The sequence below is a fragment of the Plecotus auritus genome (assembly GCF_963455305.1).
Source record: "Plecotus auritus genome assembly, chromosome: 7".
In the NCBI taxonomy this organism is placed as follows: domain Eukaryota; kingdom Metazoa; phylum Chordata; class Mammalia; order Chiroptera; family Vespertilionidae; genus Plecotus; species Plecotus auritus.
The window spans coordinates 132,140,002-132,161,726 of record NC_137774.1 but is presented as its reverse complement, the minus strand read 5'-3'; the positions used below and the strand labels follow the sequence as shown (position 1 = coordinate 132,161,726).

At 43.3% G+C, this 21,725-nt stretch overlaps 1 protein-coding gene across 4 annotated transcripts in view; it reads left to right on the top strand.

The window, feature by feature from the left end:
- The window catches only part of RASGRF2 (Ras protein specific guanine nucleotide releasing factor 2), a 188,227-nt gene that overhangs the window by 107,063 nt on the left and 59,439 nt on the right, over window positions 1-21,725 (top strand). For 2 of the 4 annotated variants that reach the window (XM_080679970.1, XM_080679967.1), the window contains exons 14-17: window positions 1,205-1,453; window positions 2,073-2,461; window positions 12,485-12,610; window positions 15,086-15,175. In XM_080679970.1, coding sequence (XP_080536096.1) covers window positions 1,205-1,453; window positions 2,073-2,461; window positions 12,485-12,610; window positions 15,086-15,175 — 854 coding nt within the window. Of the gene's footprint in view, window positions 1-1,204; window positions 1,454-2,072; window positions 2,462-12,481; window positions 12,611-15,085; window positions 15,176-21,725 lie in introns of all 4 variants that reach the window. The other 2 variants (XM_080679969.1, XM_080679968.1) reach the window with 2 other exon arrangements.

The following is a 21,725-nucleotide window of genomic DNA, read 5'->3' as shown; positions in this document are numbered from 1 at the left end:
AAATATAGAAAAATAGTAGAATTGGTAAAGAGCCAGTTCTAGAGGGAAAAATTCCTTATGTTATCATCTACTAGAGGCCCGGTGCACGAATTCGTGCATCTGCTTCTAGGTGGTCAGTGTGCGTCATAGCAACCAGTTGTTCGATCACTTAGGCTTTTATATATATAGATTAGTCAGTCTAGTCAAGAAATAAGGGGAAGCACAAATGCACTAAATTAGAAGTGAGAAAAAAAAATAACCACAGAAATAGCAGTGATATCTGTCTCTTCCCCTCCCCTAACCCCTCTTGGGGAGAATACCATCCATTAGTTTTTAAGGGCATTTTTGATATTCTGATTTAAGGGCATAAGCAAAGCCCATCCTAAATAGGGCTGTTGGCCTCATTCTTAACATGATTGAACTAGAGAGAGAAGGGAAGGGTAGCAGATTATGCCACCTCAAAATATGCCACTTTGTTATATTGATTATTTTGAGCAATAGAAACTTGAAAAACAGCTAATGCCAGAAGAGGCTTTCTCTAAACTCTCTTTATCTGCCTAAAGACAGATCCTCCAGAAGGTACTTAATTGTCATAAATCCCTTCCCAGGGAGTTTCATCAAGCAGAGAGGATTCACCCTTATCACAGGCGAGGAGACTAGACGTCAATACCACTCCCAGACACACTGTCACACACTATTTTATCTTCCATCTATTCTTCTAGAGACCCATTCATCTTCCCCCCAAATCATTTACTCTTCTTTAAGTGACCGCCATTCCTCCTCCCCTTTCCCTGTTAAGATGGTGTTTAATCCTGAATCTAAGCCACCTCGGGGAGTTGCTCATTTCTTCCTGGGTAATTCCCATGTATCCATGTTAATAAAACTGTTTGTTTTTCTCTTGCTAATCTGTCCATTATTACTGGGGTCTCAGCCAAGAACTCAGAAGGGCAGAGGGAAATTATTTTTCCTCCCCTACAGAAGGAATCCACAATATGAATGAATGATTATTAACTTCTCCACAATCAGTTCTGACCTTCCTAAATTATAGTGGCATAGTTGATGTTTTTATAACCCTGCCTTGTTTTATGTAATGTGTCATGTCAACATCTTTTAGCAAATGTGGTGGGAGGCCAGTACCCAAGTGTGTGTTTACCAGCGCATAAATACTCTGTGGTCGAGAGGCACGTGTCCTGGGTTTGTTCTCATGTTCCTGCTTTGTGCGCAGGTCTGATGCCCGTCTTCATAAAGATGACATTGACATTTGCTTCAGTAAAACACTCAACTCCTGCAAAGTGCCCCAGATCCGTTATGCCAGCGTGGAGCGCCTCTTGGAGCGGCTGACGGACTTGCGGTTTCTCAGTATCGATTTCCTCAACACCTTTCTGCACACCTATCGTATTTTCACAACGGCAGCCCAGGTGCTGGCGAAGCTTTCCGACATATACAAGAGGCCTTTTACCTCCATCCCCGTCAGGTAGGCCTGGGGTTTGCCTCTCATGAAAGTGTGGCCTCCTGGTTCCTGGGTGTCCCGCAGGTGAAGCAGCCTAGCTCTGCAGAGCTGCTCTGAGGGTACGGTCTTGCCTTCGAACAGTAGAAGGGGGTGAGTAGAGGTCTCAGATAGGTCTCGAGGGAAGAATGCGAGAATCCTAAAGTCCTCAAGTGGCCTTTGCTTGCTCTGTGATTACTTGGAAGCTAACTCCATTATTTGAGGCTTTTCTATTTTTTTTTTTTTTTACAGTTGTGTTTTTCAAACTTGAATATGCACAAACTTTAATATGTTGCGAAACTGCAGGCTCTGATTGCAGGTCTGGAGTGGAGCCTGAGTCTGCATTTCTAAAAGCTGCCAGGAGACACCAATGCTACCTGTCTTTGGACCACAGTTTAGTAGCAGGGGATTAGACATGGCCTAAAAAGTGTCTGCGTTCCTCTGGCAAGCGTGTGGAATACAGGCGGCATTGAAATGAAGGAAATCCAGCAACAGACGTGCAATGATATTGTGGCCTTTTAATGTCGGGAACATGTTCTTAAATGATGTCGGGGGAATAATTTCCACTTGGCTACAATCTGTTAATAGCTTTTGCTCATATATCCAGGTCACTGGAATTGTTTTTCGCCACCAGCCAGAACAGCAGAGGTGAACATCTGGTTGATGGCAAATCTCCACGCCTGTGTCGCAAATTCTCTTCCCCACCACCCCGAGCCGTGTCCAGAACATCCTCCCCAGTGAGGGTCAGAAAACTGTCCTTGACTTCTCCCTTGAATTCAAGGATAGGAGCCTTGGACCTGACCACCACCTCGGCGTCCAGCAGTCCCACCACCACCCACAGCCCTGCTGCATCCCCATCGCCGCACACGGGTAAAGTACCTTTGGATCTTAGCAGAAGCCTCTCTTCTCCAGAACAAAGCCCGGGATCTGTAGAAGAGCATGTAGATAACCCCCGCGTGGATCTGTGTAACAAGCTAAAACGAAGTATTCAAAGAGGTATTATCCAGCTGCCACACCCCGTGTTTGCTGGCCATCTGCTTCCCCGCTGTTCCTTCTGGAACCCTAGTTCCCTTTTTTACGACTTTCCTACTTCTGCATAGAACGTAGAATGTATGCAGTGAGTAGTTAGAAGGAAAAATTCCTATAGTTCCCTCTAGCTTTTGTGGAAAAGAGATCAAGGTTAGTTCTCTTACTGCCTTCTATAGTAAAAGCTGACTGCAGTCTATGGAAGAATAGCATGACCTGAATGGTATTATTGGAAGGTTCTTCATGAAATATGATTAAGACTGGTTGGATAAAGAACCTACCTAGCCTGATACTCTGCATAGAGCTAGGTTGGGGGCGCCTTCACCATGAGCTTGGCCCTTACAGCCTTCTTCTGCAGTGTCTGCCTTAAGGCACCTGTACTGCTTCCTGCCTCCCCTGAAAATGATGATCTAGCCTGGAAGCATTAAGATGGTTTCTTCAGTTTAGTTACCAAGGCAACACTCCATGTTACAGCAGAGATATAAGAAGAAAAATCAAATCTGAGGCAGTGTTTATTGTCCTTGGCACCTAAAATGGTTTTTAAAAAAATGAAATAAAAAGGTAGATTAGATTATTTGTTTCCTGATTAAATTCTCTAAAGACTTCCTATCACACTTAATTAAAGTACATTCTCCCTGCCAAGGCCTTCAGACCCCATCAGACTTGGATACTATCTCTCTCTCAACCTCTGCTCCTGCTGTGCTCCCTCGTCTACTAGGCTGTAGTCACATTGACTCCCTTTTTGTGTCTCAGAAACATCTCAGTCATTGCTGCCTCAGGGCCTTTGCACCTGTTCTTCCCTGTGCCTGGACAGTCTTCCCCCATATAAGCTCCATGAGATTAGCAACCTTATCTATCTTGTTCACTCTGTACACCCAGTGCCTTGGCCAGTGCCTGGCAGGTAGTAAATTTTCGTTAAATGAATGAATCAAGCAAAACTCTCAGTGACCTGTTTGAGGGTCCTATGGCATATCGCCTTACCTGCCTCAGCTTGGTACAATGTAGATAGGGGTTGGAGGAGGTGACCCTTGTTGCTTCCATAATCCAGTAGTTCTGTAATGTAAATAAAAAAAGGTTTCACAGCCAAATTAGCAAACAGCTTTATTTATTTATTTATTTCGCTGTATAATAACTGCTTTACTTACTGATAACAAAATAAAAATCGGGCAATTAATCAGACAAAGTGTCCAAATTTCAAGGAGGATCTCCCAGATAGAAGCAGAGACCCCTGCTTTTCTATCTGCTTGAAGCTTCTCTGTACTTTCTAGCTCCATTCATTAATATAAGCTTCCCAAGTGAAGTACTTAATGGAATTTTAACTGGAGTGGTTGTTATCATCAAAAGTAGCACCATTTAAACAAGAAATTCTTTAATTAAGTTGACAAGTTAGTAACTAAGGAGGAAGAAAGGAGGAAGATAATTAAAAAGTCATTAGAACAACAATTTTCAGCAGAATCATGATGGATTCTTCTCAGGAATAATAAGGCAGAACACAAGCTGACAAGTGCCCCTGGGGTTTGATCCAGCACCTGTGCCTGGGCACCTCCAAAAATAGAATGACTTAGGGAGGCTTTCTCAGCCTTCCCTCTGTGGCAGGGTGCCCTGAGAACTACAGGAGTTTCCCAGAATGTGGGGAGTGCTTTCCACTCTTTTATTGGATTGCAGTAAATAGAGAAGCAGAAATCTGAAGATAAGTCTAGATTCTCGTGTTATTTTGAATTCGAAGAGCTTCAGGAATAAGCATGTCAGTGTCTGACATTTGTGGCTCTGAGGCTGTGGTTTGATTGCCTCTGGGGCTGGAATTGGAACATGGCAGGAGTGTTCAAGAGTCATTGCTTTGCCTTCTCTGTGCCGGTTGTTGTGCCCTAGTGTGCATGATGGTAAATAAGATGGTGCCCTGGCTCCTTACACTCCAGTTATGTGGAGAAGATAGACACATGACTGGGAGGGCATGTAGTACAGGAGGTGTAGACAGAGTGCTCTGGAGGCTGAAAAGCACAGGAGATCATGTCTGGTTGAGTAGAATCAGGACATGTCACTAACATGAGCCAGAAGAATGGATAAATGGGTTGGAGATGGGTGAACATATGAGCAAAGGGCTATTGTTAAATCCAAGTGGTGAAAGCCATTTTTGAGGGCAGGAGACATCATTGCTTCTGAAGGGACAGCTTTTCTACACTAATAAAAGAGTAACATGCTAATTGACCATACCTTCGTGATGCCCACCAGCCAATCAGAAGTGAGTATGCAAATTAACCCAACAAAGATGGCGGGTTAATTTGCATACACAGGCACCGAGGGGGCAGGGTGGGACGCAGGCATTCCGCACCACCCCAGCCACTCCAGGAGGAAAGGCGACTCTGGCCAGAGCAAAAGTGGTGCTGGCAGCCAGGGGAAGGAAGGCCATTCTTGCACGAATCTTTGTGCACTTGAGGGGGAAGGGGATCCCCCAGCCTGGCCTGTGCCCTGTCACAGTGTGGGACCCCCACGATCCATTGCCCCAAAGAGGTAGGCCCCACCCACCCATCCGAGGTTCCTCGATGGATTGCCCCAAAGAGGTAGGCCAGAGCTGGGGGAGACCTGCGAACCCCGGGCCAGGCCGCAGCGGAGGCCTCCCTCTGCATGTGCCTGCCTAACCCCCGGCACAGGCGCATGGAGTTGGAGGCCTCTGCTGCCACCCCACCCTCGGGCCAGGCCCGCGGCAAAGGCCCCCCCTCTGTGTGCGCCTACCTAACCCCCACTGCGGCCCCACCCCTGTCCCCAGTGCTGCAAGGCCTCGCCTACCCATGCCTGCTGTGCATGCTGCCTGCTGAGTGGTTGTGATGTTACAGCATCCTGGGCAATTTGCATATTCCTCTATTATTATATAGGACTAGAGGCTTGGTGCACGAATTCATGCATGGGTGGGGTCCCTCAGCCTGGCCAGCAATCAGGGTCGATCGGGGCCATCTGGCCAGGGAGAGGGACTGTGGGAGATTGGCTGGCCACAGGAGGTTGGCTGTGGGAGCTCATTGACCACCAGGGGACAGCTCCTGCATTGAGTGTTTGCCCCCTGGTGGTCCGTACGCGTCATAGTGACCGGTCGACTGGTCGTTTGGTCGACTGATCATAAAGGTTACTTAGGCTTTTCTATATATAGTTTGATTTTAGAGAGGAAGGTAGAGGGAGAGTTAGAAACATCAATGATGAGACAGAATCATCGATTGGCTGTTTCCTGCATGCCCCCAACCAGGGATTGAGCCCACAACCCAGGCATGTGCCCTGACTGGGAATGGAACTGTAACCTCCTAGTTCATAGGTCAATGCTCAATCACTGAGCCACACCGGCCAGGCCAGAAGGGACAGCTTTTGTCCAATTCTGATGCTATTTGCAGACCTGCAGAGCAGACCCTGTCGCTAGTCTTTTAGGGCTTTCTAGTATTGAGGAAACTTAAAAAAAAAAACTCTCCTAAAAAATCATTCTTCTCCTTTTTGTTCTTCTTGTTCTTCTTTACCATCTAAACCATTTTTTTAAATGTATTTTATTGATTTTTTTACAGAGAGGAAAGGAGAGGGACAGAGAACTAGAAACATCGATGAGAGAGAAACATCGATTCAGCTGCCTCCTGCACACCTCCCACTAGGGATGTGCCCGCAACCAAGGTACATGCCCTTGACCGGAATCGAACCTGGGACCCTTCAGTCCGCAGGCCGACGCTCTATCCACTGAGCCACACCAGTCAAGGCCATCTAAACCATTTTTAAGTGTATAATTCAGTATCATGAAGTATAGTCATGCTGTTCTGCAACTAATCTCCAGAACTTCTTCCTCTTGCAAAACTGAAACTCCATGCCCATTGAACAGTGCTCCATTTCTCTCTTCCCCCAGCCCCTGAGAACCACCATCTGCTTTGTGTTTTTAGAGCTTAACTACTTTAGATACCTTATGCAAATGGAATCATACAGTATTTGTCTTTTTGTGGCTGGCTTATTTAATTTAGCATCATGTCTCAAGGTTCATCCATGTTGCAGCATGTGCCAGAAGTTCCCTTTATTTTAAGGATGAATAACATTCCAATATATATATAGAGAGAGTTAAAGTAATAGTATATATATATATATATATATATATATATATATATATATATATATTCACACACACACACACACACACACACATTTATATATTTATACTAGTGGCCTGGTGCACAAAATTTGTGCAATCTTTCTCGCAATCAGGGACCGCTGGCTCCTAACTGCTCACCTGTCTGCCTGCCTAATCACCCCTAACCACTCTGCCTGCTGACCTGATCACCCCGAGCTGCCCCCCCTTCTGGCCTGATCACCCCTAACCACCCCACCTGCTGGCCTGCTCGCCCCCAACTGCCCCCCTCCTGCTGGCCTGCTTGCCCCCAACTACCACCCCCTGCCAGCCTGATCACCCCCAACTTCTCCCCCCCCCACTGGCCTGATCACCTCCAATTGCCACCCCCTGCTGGCCTGATCACCCCCAACTCCCCCCGCCCCGCCAGCCTGCTCACCCCCAAATGCCCCCCCTGCTGTCCTGCTCATCCCCAACTGCTCCCCCCCCACTGGCCTGCTCACCCCCAAATGCCCCCCCCCCGCTGTCCTGCTCATCCCTAACTGCTCCTCTGCCGCCGCTGGCCTAATCACCCCCAACTGCCCTCCCCTCCTGGCCTGATCACCCCTAACCACCTCTGCCTCGGCCCCGCCACCATAGCTTTGTCCAGAAGGATGTCTGGAAAGTCTCCTGGTCTAATTAGCATATTACCCTTTTATTAGTATAGACACATACATTTTATCTTTTCTTTACCTATTCTTCCTCTGACAGACATTTGGGTTGCTTCCATCTTTTGCTTATAGTGAATAATGCTGCAGTGAATAGGGGAGGTAAATACATCTTTGAGATCCTGCCTTCAGTTCTTTTGGACATCTACCCAAAAATGAGATTGCTGGATCATATAGTGATTCAATTTTTAATTTTTTTGAGGAACGTCCATGTATTTCCCATAGCGGCTGCACCATTTTACATTCCTACCAATGGTGCACAGAGTTCCAATTTCTTTGCATCCTTGCCAACACTCATTATTTTCTGTTCTTTTGATAGTTTCCATCCTAATGGGTGTGTGCTGAGAATTTTTTTCTCTTTTTTATAATTTCCCAGGGTTTTTTTTTTAATTGGCCTAGGGCCTAATATATCAATATTCATTTTTCTTTAATAGAGAAGCAAAAGAAAAACCTATTTCATTCTGCATTTCAGTCTAATATGTGTCATAGTTCTAGAGGTCCTCAATTAAGCTGCCCATTGCCCACCATGATTAATTCTTTTACTTTAACTCAGTGATTTTCAACGGGTGTGCCACAAGAATTTTTAAAACGTGCAATACCTGACTATTTAGTCAGGGGCACTGACCTTTTCCTCCTTAGATTATCAAATAAAAAATAACAACAGCCATCACAACAATAGCTGACTGCTGTGAATGAATCAGATTTATAACTTTTTTGTCAGATCAGCTAAAAATATATTTTTTGGTGTACCGCAGAATTTTAGTAATTACTTTGTGTGACATGAGATGAAAAAAGTTGAAAATTGCTGCTTTAATTTGTTATACACAGATTTATTTTTTTGCATTAGTCACCAAGTTCCCTAGTCCTAGTTTTCAAAGCCCAAGGCCAGAGTTTATGGTGATGGCCCAATGCCATATCATAAAGCCTGTTCAGCTGACTCTAGGATGGAGAGAGGTATGATCACTAGTAGGAATCAGTAGTTTTTTCTCTGGAGCAAGTTAGACTCAGGGAAACCAAGATAAATGAGAAATAACTAAATAACTAGATCAAGCTCTTGGGGAAGGACACTAGCAAAGGCTGCAAAGACTTATCAATGCAGATGCTGGACATAGGTGGGATCATTGTGGACACAGCTAGTAGTGACTAGAGAGCTTGTCAGGTGGCAGCATTGATCATTTATGACCAGGGCCCTTCGATGGGGAGAGCCATGAATAACGGTGTGGTAAAATTATTCGGTTCTCTCTCACATTACAGAAATAGCTGAAGTTGAGGGCTTAAGGCCTCCATTCTTCACTGGATTTCCTCAAAACAAATGATTTGCAATTAGATTGTCGAGGGTTAGTTTATCCACATGGTTCATGGGTTAGAAATGCCACTATGATGTGCCAGATCCTGGCTAAATGCAGAGCTCCTGTCACTAGGATGATGGGGAAGTTCAGGATTGTGTCTGGGCGAGGCTCATGGCCAGCCTTCCCTCCAGAGGTGTCGGTGCCCCTGCCCACCCACTCACTCACCCCCTTCTCTCTCACTTTTACCATGACTGTCCCCAAGCACTTTCCTTAAGCACTTCGTTCTTGGCCACTTCTATGCATCTTTATTCCCATACCCCCCTGCACCCCCCACCCCTGTTTCTGTAGCTGTCTTCTGGTGACTTTTAATGTATTTACTTCCCATTTTGTTCTTAAAAATATTTAAGGTGGCCGTTAAAACAGGCATGTGATACAACTAGATTAAAAATAAAATAACAATAAAGATTTTTTTTTAAAGTTGCTAGTGTAACACAGCAACTTAATTGATACTTCTATTGGATTTTAATTAATTTAACTTTAAATAGTCACTGTTTTGGACAACACAGGTTTAGCAAATGTCATTTCTCCAAGGAGCTTCTCGTTCACTCCTTATCATAGGAAGGGATCTAGAAGCTACTCACTCATTTTATGTTATCTTTTCTCTGAAAATTTGCCTTTACTAAAATGTATATGAATAAGTGTACAGAGAATTCATGTCAGCAAAACAATTAAACAACTATGTAGCAATAATCCACACATTAAAAAAAGATTGCCTTCAAGAGCTAAAAAAATAAAAAAATAAAATAGACGAGGAAATCAGGCAATGAAAAAAGAATTGCGGGAGGCTAAGTGTATGGTTAGTGAACAAATGAATACTGTGTGTTCCGCTGCAGTTCCCAGAGTTGCCCTGATTTTGGTTCTGAATGTAATCAGTTACATGATTCCTACTGAAACCTAAGATAGATTGGTGTGCGGGCACATCCTTTTTTTTCTACTGAGACTTGAGAACAATTTATCCTGTGGGTCCTTATCAAGAAAACACTGTGAGTAGGAAGCTTAGAAGTAATACTGGGAGTGAGGGGGCTCTTTGTCGTTTTTCTGAATGCTGAAACAAAGGAATTACAGACTTAGTTTTAATTTTACTTTGCATTGGAAAAGGGTTCATTTGGGTCATAAATAGTTCTAGGAAAGTCAGGGATGAAACACATTATTTCAGCGTCAGCCGGACAAGCGCAGAGTAGGTGTGTGCAAAATTATTCGGTTCTCTCTCACATTACAGAAATAGCTGAAGTTGAGGGTGTGTGGGTGTGTGTGAGTGTGGGTGTGCGCATGTGTTCACGTGTGCGTGCAACGGCTGTAGAAGTCAAGAGTGCTGCTGTGCTAACTCCACTGTTTAGTCTTGAAAATTCCAGTTGGCAAAGAAAAGGGAGACGCTGATCTGCCTTTAATTTGAAAGATGTTTGCTTGTGCTTTGCATAATGTTAACACTTAAAACAGTTGGCAAACTTGAATAAGAATCCTGTGCCAACAGTTATATATTTTCTGCTTTTTACTTCAGGATACAGCACTACACAGCCTCATTGCATAATACCAGCTCCCCCGATTAGGTCAATACTGAGGCAGGGGTCTCTCTCACTGCTGTCCAGCTATACAGTTTCAGGGTGCGCTCTTTGAAAAATTCTAGTGACCTTTGTCCAGTTTTATTGTCATTGCAGTTATAATGCCGGCCTTGCCATAATTCCTACGAAGAGAACTTCAAATGACAAGAAGGGAAATAAGAGAGATAGGAAATATCTCTAAAAATGAGTGAAACTGTGAACTTGTGAGGGGAAAACTAATGCCATTTATTTTTCCCCTAACCCAGTCCTTCGATCTGTTCCGGACTAACCCAGCATTCATTCATGCTCTCCTTTCTTGCTAGCAGGCAGTCCCACCTTCTTTTACCCTACATTCTTCTAAAAAGCACAAATATCAGCCTAACTCACATCCAGACTCCATCCAAGGGTGGAGTCTCAATAAAGATCAAAGCAATGGCCGGCAAGAAAAGAGAGCCCCAGGGCAGGGGCTCACTGAATGGGGTCCCTCGCCCAGTCAGCATTCACTTGGGCCTTGGCTGTGCAACCTTCCCTGAGCATCACTGAAGGGCCTTCATCACTGGTGTCTGTTCACTGAAGGGCCTTCATCACTGGTGTCTGTTTCCGTGTTCTTGGTTTGAAAATTGTCTGCCTATGGGCTGAATGTGCTCCCAATTTTAGCATTTGTTTGGAACCAGCTCTCCCACTTGTCCTGTAGACAAAGCTGTTTGCATGGAACTTGATTAAAAGTGAACAGGCCAGAAGGAAATGCTTCTTTGCCCCCACCATGCTGGCATGGTTTCTTCTCTTTATAGGTGTCGATCTGCTGACACTGTTATTCTTAGCTTTCCTGTTCTTTCCATGGATATTCGGGGCCTGTCCAGCTCTCTTACTGGGAAGTTTTTTGGGTTCAATGTAATTGCTGACTAAATGATTTTCTCACTTGCCTCAGAGGAATGAATGGTTGGATCAGAACAAGGACATGTATTTGATATTCTGCTTGTTCTTGCAGAGCAGATGCCTTCCGTTACTGAATTTTGAGGGAGTTATTTAGAAAATAATAAAACTAACAGCTAAGCACTGATTTTTTTGGTCTGCATCTTGCATCATTGCCAGCTTTGCTGTAATTATGTCATTCAAGGAAAGATGCTAACCATTTCCCTCCCCTGGTCTTTGTGTGTTTCAAAAAGGCAAAATTGTGGCCATATTTCTAAGGGAGTAAATCGCATGCAAGTGTGAAAATGGCTTTGTATAAAGTCACTGGGAGTTTTGTAAAATTTATAGACGAAATCTTGAATGGAATGGCAAAGGGAGTTGTTGAGAGTATTTCTGCTAGCAGGGGTCATGTAAAATCAGTGGAGGTGACACAGCTTTTATTGGTTAATAAAAGCCCAAGGAAAAATAAACAAAAGAATTGTTAGAAATTTATGAAATGTATGTAGTGTATTTCTTTGAAAGAACTCACACAATGTTATAGTTTTACCTGACTAATAAGCCAGATGGAAGCATCAGTAATAGCCTAGGTGTGACCCTAGAATGATGTGTCTTTTATTCATGGTATGTTAGCTGCAGTGAAGAGGCTCAAATTATCTCAAAACCTCCCAACTGTTCATTGTAAAACTCTCCTCTTGCCTCCTGCTGATCTGTAGCTCTAGGTCTGGGCTCTCCAATAGAACTTCTGGGAGGATGGAAATGCTCTCTGTCTATGCTGTCCAGGAGTGCAGCCACTGGCCACATGTGGCTACTGAGCACTTGAAATGTGGCTAGTGCCACTGAGGACCAGAAATATTAAATTAACTTTAATTTTAATTCAGGTCTACGTGACCATATTTGGCTAGTGCTACCAGTTTGCACAGCACAGCTCTAGAGCCTTAGGAGTCCTCAGGAGCCACATTGGTAGAGATGCAAACTTCAGTTGGCTTAAAGGGGCAGCCCTAGCCAAGAACTCATGAAGTCCCAATTTTGATCCCAGACTGATTTACACTCTGGAAAAGTTCCTCTTTCCCCACTCGAAGTAGGCAGAAACATTCCGGAGGGCAGGAGACCGGCTCCCCATCCCCTGTTGTTTTAAACATCTGCCATTGTGTTGGACAGATGGGGCTACCTGGAGTCAGTCAGGCTCAGCAGGGTCAGCAAGACATGGGTGGGGAAGATGTACATTTAGATTTAGTGTCATCAAGTAGGCTGCCAGGAGGAAGGAGTCAATTTCAGATGAAACCCCTCTAAAAATGTAGGCTAGTGCTTATTATCCATAACAAACTTTTGTGTTTCTATGCATGATACTGACAAGAAGCTTCTGAATGTACAGCCTGCTTGTTAAAATTCACGATGTTTTAAAGCAGCAGTCCTAGAGTCTGCCCCCGTGGAGCGAGCAGCAGTGCAGAGCTCCCCTGCGGTGGACGCCACGGAACTTTCACCTGGCAGGTCGCCCTCAACGCCTCGGCACCTGCGCTATCGCCAGCCTGGAGGTGAGAGTCAGAAAGGGACTCGGAAATAAGAAGTGAGAGCTGATTTCTAGCTTCTGGGTCTTTTGTTTGCCTTACTATCTCAGATATGAAAATTATTTAGGTGCAATTAGTATCACTATTGGACCCCGTAGTGGAAAAATAAATGGTTAGAGTATATGCCAGTAGTTTCACCAATATTTATGTGACCCATTATTACATTGCACTTTGTGTGGAGTGATGTGAATCAACAGGCCTGTTCTCGCTGAGTGCCAGTTGAAGAATCTCAGTTTAAAACAAGAATTTCAGAATTTTATTTTACCAAGATGTTCCCAGATTCTGATACCTTACCACAAGTGTGTATCAAATAGCCTCATCTGGGACACCACAATTTTTGGGCTAAGCTTATGAAGAACAGTATTTCATCTAAAAACAAGGCATAGCTGCATGGGACCCTCATCATTATTGCTAGTGGCAGAAACCAGTATATTTTCTGTAGTTATGAAAATTAGAAAGTATTACCCATTCATTCATTTTAGAACATGCCAAATGTCCTCTAATTGGAGGGAAAACCATCAGAACAGAAGATAAAAATCTTTTCTCTCTTCATTTTCCCCATTGCTCAAATAAAGATAGCCAAATAACAGTTGTTTTTGAAATGTTCCCTTTTTTCTCCTCAAGCCAATTATTTCAAGTTGGAAGGGGGAAATATACAATTATGAAACCAGATTCTACTCAAGTAACTGAAGTGAAATGTAAAGACATGGCTTTGGCTTCAGTACTTGTGCTTCAAGTAGGGCAGTTTAGCAAAAGATAGAGGAGTGTGCATGGCTCCAAACCATCATTTCCTTTATGGCCTCAGCCAAGTGCTGGAAGCTGTCAGACTGCCATCAGCTCCAAGGCCCGCCAGCCTGGGCCAGGCTGTTGTCTGATTTGCCCTGATGGATGGTAGACCATGAGACTGATTTCAGGCTACTGGTCAATTATGGGTCTTAGATGGTTCTGGGAAATAAAGGTGACAAACCAGACTTCCCTGGCTTGTCATAAGACTATTATGTAATTAGCCAAACCTCTTTACCATTCTTTGAGCCTTGGTCAATCCAGGCCTTTTTGACTGTTGTTCATGGCACAGACCCCCTTGAGTTTGGGGCCAAAGCCCATGGAAGCAAACTCTACCAAGGCAAGAATTAGATGCTCTTCACTTGGTTAGGGCTCTCTTTCCATATGTTTATGTTCACATAAAATTTTTAATTTATAGGAACTTTGTTTTTTGGAAATCTGCATTCTGTTTGTGGATTGGCTATCTTTTGCTTCTTCCTTGATATGACTAAATCATAGTGACAGAGGAACCTAGGAAGGAAGCAGAAATCTATAATGATATGGAGGATCCAAATGGGAACAGTATCACACATTTTCTCAGTGTGTATCTGAAATTTTGCCTGTTCATCTGACCACTTGCTACCTTGTTCCCACCCATGTTTTAAAGCTACTGCTGAGAGGGTAGAGCTTTTCTGTGTCCTTGTGTGTAGGTACATTAACCAGCTCTCTTCTTCCCCTCTTATTTATTTTAAGCATGACTGTAGAACTTAGGGGCAAACTAATAAAAACCCTTCAGGTCACAATCACAGTGACCTATTTTCACTAAAAGCCTGAGGAAGAAGAAAAACAGTGATGTTGGCATCAACATTATCAAATGCTGTGTGTAAAATATCTGAGGAGGGAGAGGGACTGCAAAATGGTGCTGAGTGCATTTAAAAAAAAAATTTAGAATGCATTCCTCCCTTTAAAGGTGTTTTGAGAAGAAAATTGTTGGTAACATGATGTAGAATATTTAAAAAATGCTTTTCAGATTGATATATAATTTATATACCATAAAGTTCACACTTTTAAAGTACAATTTAGTGGTTTTTAATATATTCATAATATTGTGCAGACATAACCACTATCTTATTTCAGAACATTTTCATCACCCCCCAAAAGAAACCCTGTACCTATTAGTCACTCCCCATTTTTATTTCCCTCCATTCCCTGGCAACTATTAATCTATCCTCTATGGATTTACCTGTTATATAAATGGAATCATATAACCCGTGACTTTTTGTGACTTTCACGTAGCATAATGTTTCTAAGTTTCGTTCATGTTGTAGTATGTATGTACTTCATTCCTTTTTGTGGCTAAATGATATTCCATTGTATGGATATACCACGGTTGGTTTACCCCTTCATCAGTTGATAGACATTTGGTTGTTTCTACTTTTTGGCCATTACGAATAAAGCTGCTTTGGATAGTCATGTGTAAGTTTTTGTGTGGACATATGTTTTCATTTCTCTTGAGTATACATCTAGAGTGGACTTGCTGATGTAGAATCTTATTATTTTCCTATTAATAAAGAATACAGTGCATTTGGCCCAGTCATTACAGGAATGAAATGAGAATTTTATTATAGACTATTATCCTTCTGCCTCACCATGCCATTTCCATTCTTTTTAAATAACCAGGACAGATGGCTGACAGCTCCCACTGCTCTGTTTCGCCTGCTTCTGCCTTTGCAATTGCCACAGCTGCAGCAGGACACGGGAGTCCACCGGGTGAGTAGGGGCCAGCAGCTAAGTACAGACACAAGGCAATCCATATTAAATCATGATCTTTGCCTGTCAGTCTTGTTATATACTTGTTAAGAATGCAGATTCCCACATTGTAATAACTATGTATGCCACCAAGGATGATCACTTTGTAAAGTATATAAATGTCTAATCACTATGTTGTACACCTGAAGCTAATATAATATTGTTTGTCAACTATAACTGAAAAATAATATTGGCCTGGCCAGTGTGGTTCAATGATTGAGCATCGACCTATGAACCAGGAGGTCATGGTTTGATTCCTGGTTAGGGCACACACATGGGTTGTGGGCTCGATCCCCAGTAGGGGGCATGCAGGAGGCAGCAGATCAATGATTCTCTCTCATCATTGATGTTTCTATCTCTCTCTCCCTCTTCCTTCCTCTCTAAAATCAATTTAAAAAAATAGAAAAGAAAAATAATATTAAAGAAGAGAATGCAGATCCCCAGCTGCCATTCTAAGTCAGTGTGTCTGGGGTGAGACTGTTAAATAAACACCTGAGGTGAGTCTCACACAGGTAGTCTATAGGTGACACTTTTGAGAATTTCTGTATCAGAGAAGGATGTGTTGTTTCCCCATGTTTTATGGAGTTCTATAACTTTTTTAGCCATTTACCAAAAACATGTACTAGTATTTCCCTTTTAGTTGAGTGCAATTTTAAAGGCATCTGCAAGGTGGGAGGGAAGTCTGTAGAGGGGGAAGGAGGAGGGAACTATTGCTTCAACTGACTCATAATTTATTTCCAGTGGCTCCTCAATGCTTTCTGAGTTGCTGTTAGTTAATTTTCAGGGTTAAAGCAGGGATAATTAAAAGCACAGTATTTTAATAGATGAAAAGCATATTCATTGTCTCTGTCCTCGTCTCTCACATGCAAGGAGAACATTGTGTTCAAATAATTCTGTATGTGGTTTCAACAGCCTTTTTGCTGTGAATGGCTGCACCTAAACTAACCCGATGGGTGCCAATTGTCATCCTTTGTAGATCAGTGATTAATGGAGAACCGTTATTCACCTGCCACAAAGGAGGCCATTTCCAAAGCCTAAGAACCTATATTCAACGATAGTAACTCGTAGCTACTATGTGTGAATTTTTTCTACAATGAAGTAAGAACAAAGAAAGATGTTCCATAATGAACATGAACTACCGTAGTAATGATATGTGTTCCATCTGAATGGAAATATTTGCAGATTGACCACATTTTACTTCTTCAGTATTTTTGCCACATGCACTGCATTGAATGTGGTCAGGCAAATTGGGGTGTTTGGTGATTTCTGTCCTAAACATTTCCAAAACCTTCCCCTCAAAGTCCCATCAGCATAACACAAAACAGCCCATAATGGTAATGATATTGATATTTTGTCAATCCAGCTGATTTCCATTGTTGATTATGTATTCTATAATAATGAACATTTCTTGGTGACATCATAAAGGCGTCCTCACTATGCTTTCAGTAGAGTTAGTTATCGGCTGTGATTTGCTGAGACCCTCTCCTGGCTTTGTTCTCACAACCTGGTCTGTCTTTGGAAAAAGTGAAGCACAGAGCTTCCTCACAAGTTACATAATTTAAATATAGTTTGTGAGGGAAATAATTTTTAAAAATATATTTTTACCAGAGGCCCAATGCACAAAATTCGTGCAAGAGTAGGCCTTCCTTCCCCCGGCTGCCAGCACCAGCTTCCCTCCGGCACCCTGGACCTGGGCTTCCCTCGCAGTGGGAGGCCCCACCCACCTGCCTCAGCCTGCCAGTCGGTGGCCTGGGCCTCCCTCTGTGGGGTGATCATGGGGCGATGGCTGGGCCCCGTCCCCCCCCACCCCGACCAATCGCATTGCACCTGCCTTGGCTGGCCTGGCGCCAGTGAGTGTCATAGCGTGGTCCTAGATGGTCATCCCGCTGTTCGGCTGTTCTGTCGATTTGCATATTATGCTTTTATTATATACAATTGATTTCACAGAGGAAGGGAGAAAGAGATGGAAACATCATTAATGATAGAGAATCATTGATTGGCTGTCTCCTGCATACCTCACACTGGGGATCAAGCCTGCAACCCAGGCATGTGCCTTGACCAGGAATTGAACTGTGACCTCCTAGTTCATAGGTTGATGCTCAACCACTGAGCTACATTGGCCAGGCAGTGAGAAAAATAGTTTTAAGTTAATTCGGGATGAGTCCATTTCCCCATTTGCCGAAGGAGAAGCTTCTTTTTTTTCACCTAAAATTGCAGCAAAATTTGAATAAGTTTCCAAGAATGGCTTTCTGATTTTGGCTTTTCCTGGCCTAGTGGACCAGAGGATAAAGTAACCAAAAAAATCAAGTCTTCCTCACTATCTGAACATGCTGCTTCTGCTGCCTTTCTTTCTACTCCTTCCCGCAGCTGAAGTAACCTTAGGAAGAAAGTGCACTTCAGTAATCTGGCTGAGGAGGGGTGGACTGCTCACTGAACTAGCCAGTGTTGCTAGATGCAGGTGATGTTCCTATAACATTCCAAATGTCTGAAACCATATGGTTCAATTTTAGAAATAAAAGGAAGGACTGGATTTGGCAGGGTCTGTGGCCTCGCTATAAAGACAGCAAATTGCACATCGGTCAATTTTCAGTGCCAGGTGATGGTAAGACAGAGGGGCTTTCTTTAGTGGGAATGCAGACCACTATGTTCCTGGGGCTTAACCACGCAGTGGCACTGGTCCTGCAGGGGAGTCCACCTGCCCCGGGAGAGCTTAGCAGAAGAGCTCGGGTTCATTGGTTGCTGAGAAAAGTTGGCTCAGAGCAAAAATGGGAATGTGCTGAGATAATCTGGATTTATTGGCTAGCCAGGGACAGCATGCTGCTACCCTGGGAAGGGCTAGACACAGATGGACAGGTATTCAGAGGAAGGGGTGCTAGATAATGGGTAACTCCCAGACTGGACTTTGTCTCCACTTTCTGAACCAGAGGCCTTGCTGACCTGAGTGGTCTCTAGAACCTGAAGAATTGCAAAGGCAAGTAGGAGGGAAGGTTGTGTAAGGAAGTGAACACCTCAGACTTCAGTCAGTCTTTGCAGGCCTCCTGTCTGCGTGTATGGCTGCAAAATGGGCCCACCTGGTGGTGCAGCTCTGCTGTGTCCTGGCACATAGCAGGAAGCAAGGTACCACCGGCCAAGCCATGGAATCTTCAGTGCAGAGTGGCTTTCCATGTTTCAGGCTCCTCTTTAGGTTCCCTCCCGACTTAATCCTCTCCCATCTCCATCTTCCCACTGCTACCCCCATCAAATGCCACAGGAACCTGGCAACTCTGGGCTGGAACTATCAACTCATGATTATGCTTTCAAATATTCACTCCAGACATTTGCATGTTAAGCCATTTCTCTTTAATTATTGGTTGGAAGTTTTTCTTTTTTACTACATTAAAGGACTTTCAAATTTAGCAAGATCATGGACAGAAAATGTTCTTTGCTTGTGGCAGGCCCTGAAGGCACAGAAAGCTGATGTTATTTGTGGAAGGTGACCTGGGATTTTCATAGGATCAGCCAGCCCTGCCCCAGGGCTGTGCCTAATTTCCACACACACTGGAAAAGCCTGGGTTTTCATCACTGGTTTCTAGAGCCGAACCTGCCCTTTCCAAAGAAGGATGGCTCTCTTCCTTCCACCTTTGCTTGTAAATCAACAATAATATCTCTGTTGGCAAGAGAGGAAAGCCTAATTCTGTGGGTAGGATGGCAACCCTAAACCAATGATTGTTAACGCCATATTGTAAAGATTTAACAATTTATTTAGTGTTTGCCTTCTGGTTGGCAGCCAAGTTACATTAGACTCACTTATGGATGGATCCAAAATTTGTGGGGTCTAGCTCTTATATATTTTGCCTCAAGGGAAAGAATATAAAATTACAAATACAAACATTTAGGGTACCTCCTAGGGCTTAGAAGAGGCCCCCACACATTGAGAGGCCCTGAACCTTGAGCCTCATTGGCTTCCTGATAAATCTGCTTATGAGTCCAGATCTTTCTTGGAATCACCGCTGCTGCAGGAAACTGTTTGTTTGGGAGTGGAGATGGCGTGGACCAATGACCATCCGTCAGTAAAATAAGAGCCCTTTTCTGTGGTGGGAGCTTCAACTCTATACAAGATTGAGATCAAGGACAATTGACGGGTCTTGTGTGCCACCACACTGATTGCAATGTGTTTTCAAGCATCTGCTTTAAAATAGAAACTAAATGAGTTCCGCATTAAAGTAGAAGCTGAAATGTATGCATTTCAGATGGCTGCTGATGCAGGGAATCTGCAGGTGCTGTTTGGGTATAGTTACGATATGAATAGAAATGCAATCTAATGAATACACATATCAGGGCACATCATGGTTCTCACTATACACCTGAAGCTTTAGGGTTAATTATAGAGTTTATGATATGATCTAAAATGAAATATGAAAGTGTGAGGTGGGTTATTTTTATTGCAGTACAAATAATGGCAGTGGAAGTATGATAAGCAACTCTTGATTATCTGTGAGCAGATTATATGTTTCATCATTCTATGAAAGTCAAAGTAAATTAACAAAATAGAGGAATGGTTGAATGCATTTAAAGAAAAATTAATGGCATAGTTTACAGTTGCTTAGAGAAATAGTGAGTTCTCTTTTGGTGATTACTTGGTACTTGTAAAGTAGAGAATTCATAATCTGTTTTTTCTTCTATCAAACCACTCAGATCTGTGTAGTCAATAGTAGATCTCAGCTTGATGTGAATTGGCCCTGGACCTGTTTTAAAAAATACTGATGCTTGGCCCAACTCCCAGAGATTCTGACTAGATTGGTCTGGAGGCATCAGGATTTTTTAAAGTTCTCCAGGTGATAGTAATACAGAGCCAAGGTGGGGAACCACTGGACTAGACAGATGCTCATGTCAGGTGGTCATTGCCTTTTCTCCCTGGGAACTTGCCCCATAACAAGCTAGATCATGTGGCGTACCTCTTTTGCTCATCACATGTCTTTGATATGGCTTCCAAGCAGACCCAGGTCCTTGTTCCAGCTGGCTGAGCACCTTCTTTTCTGACTGTGTTGCACTGCCAAGTTCTCTTACTTTGTGCTGCTCTTACTTGGGCTCCACACAGACCATTCTCCTCCATTATTGTCTCTCCTTGGCAAAGGGACAATATGGTTGATTGTCCTTGTTCACTTCTTGGATTTACTCACATTGCTTAATTGCTACTTGATTGCCCTACAGTTTCATCCATTTCAGGGCCAGACAAGTAACTGCAGCAGGGGCTGGAGAGCTGATCCCTGGGTAAAGGGGGTAGCCCCTGATCAGCTTCCTCTGAGTTTTGCCACACAAGACAAACTAGGGCTATCAGATCTGTTTTCTTTCTTTCTTTAAAATAATCCAGGAATCTGAATATTTATATGAAGTCCTCTGGTTTTAAATTGTAGAAGTGAATTCTTACTTTAAAAAAAAAAATACTGTCCAAACCAAATACTCCTGTGGACCGACCACATTTGGCTGAGCCACCAGTATGTGACCTCAGATTTACTGTGACCACTCATAGCTGGAGTGTCAGTTGACACAGAGAAGACTTCCTGAGACACACCTACATTTTAGCAATGGGCCCCTGAACCTCCTCAGTGCCCCCACCCCCACTATTTCCTATTCCTTTATAGAAAGTCCATCTCTTCTTGTCCACTGTGGATTGACCACTTTCGCTTTCACAGGGTAATCTTTTCTCATTTCTGCACAATGCTCCATTGTTCATCCCATCACCATGGAAAAGGAAAATGGGGACCACCTTTCTCCTTATAGATTCTGAAGCAAGTGTGGGACCCAGAGTGGTGGAGGGCCTTGCCCAGGTTCTCAATTACTGAGATTGAGGCTCAGATCTGTCCACTACCAAATTGCTGCTTTCTTTGCCTTGCTATTGCCTCTAATGCCACAGTTACTTCAAAAAGAACAAGATCTTGGGAAACTTGAATTACTTAATTTTCTTATTGCCTCTTGACCCCATCTCCATCTGTAGCACACCCATTTCTTTCCATCTTCTTCTCACATCTGTGCCCACCTGCATTCACCTGACAGATACAATAGCAGAGTAATCCAGAGAGATGCTCATTGGTCAAATTAGCAATCTGTGGGTAGATTCTTACTTGTCTAGTAGTTGGCATTGAGGGATATGTGATTTCTTCCACAGAATTGCAGAAACTAGAGCCTTACTACAATGATATAATCTAGTCAGAGAAAGCATTTATCTCTCTATTGAGAATTGGATTAAATTTGTAGCAAGATATTGATTACCAGGAATTAAGTTAATGTCACATCTGTACCCTGCTGTCTGTAGCCTCTTTCAGGAATTGTGAGAACACTCAGCTCTGTTTAAATAGCTTATCTATTTATTGAATGAACTTATAAGAACGGCAGAGAATATGGGCTGTTTCCAATGTCTACCTGACAAGCTAAAATTGTAACCTCAGGCAGGAATCACAAATTGATTTCTGCTTCAAACCCAGAAAGTTAATATCATGTAAACATTTTATTGCAATGATTCTCAATTGGATGC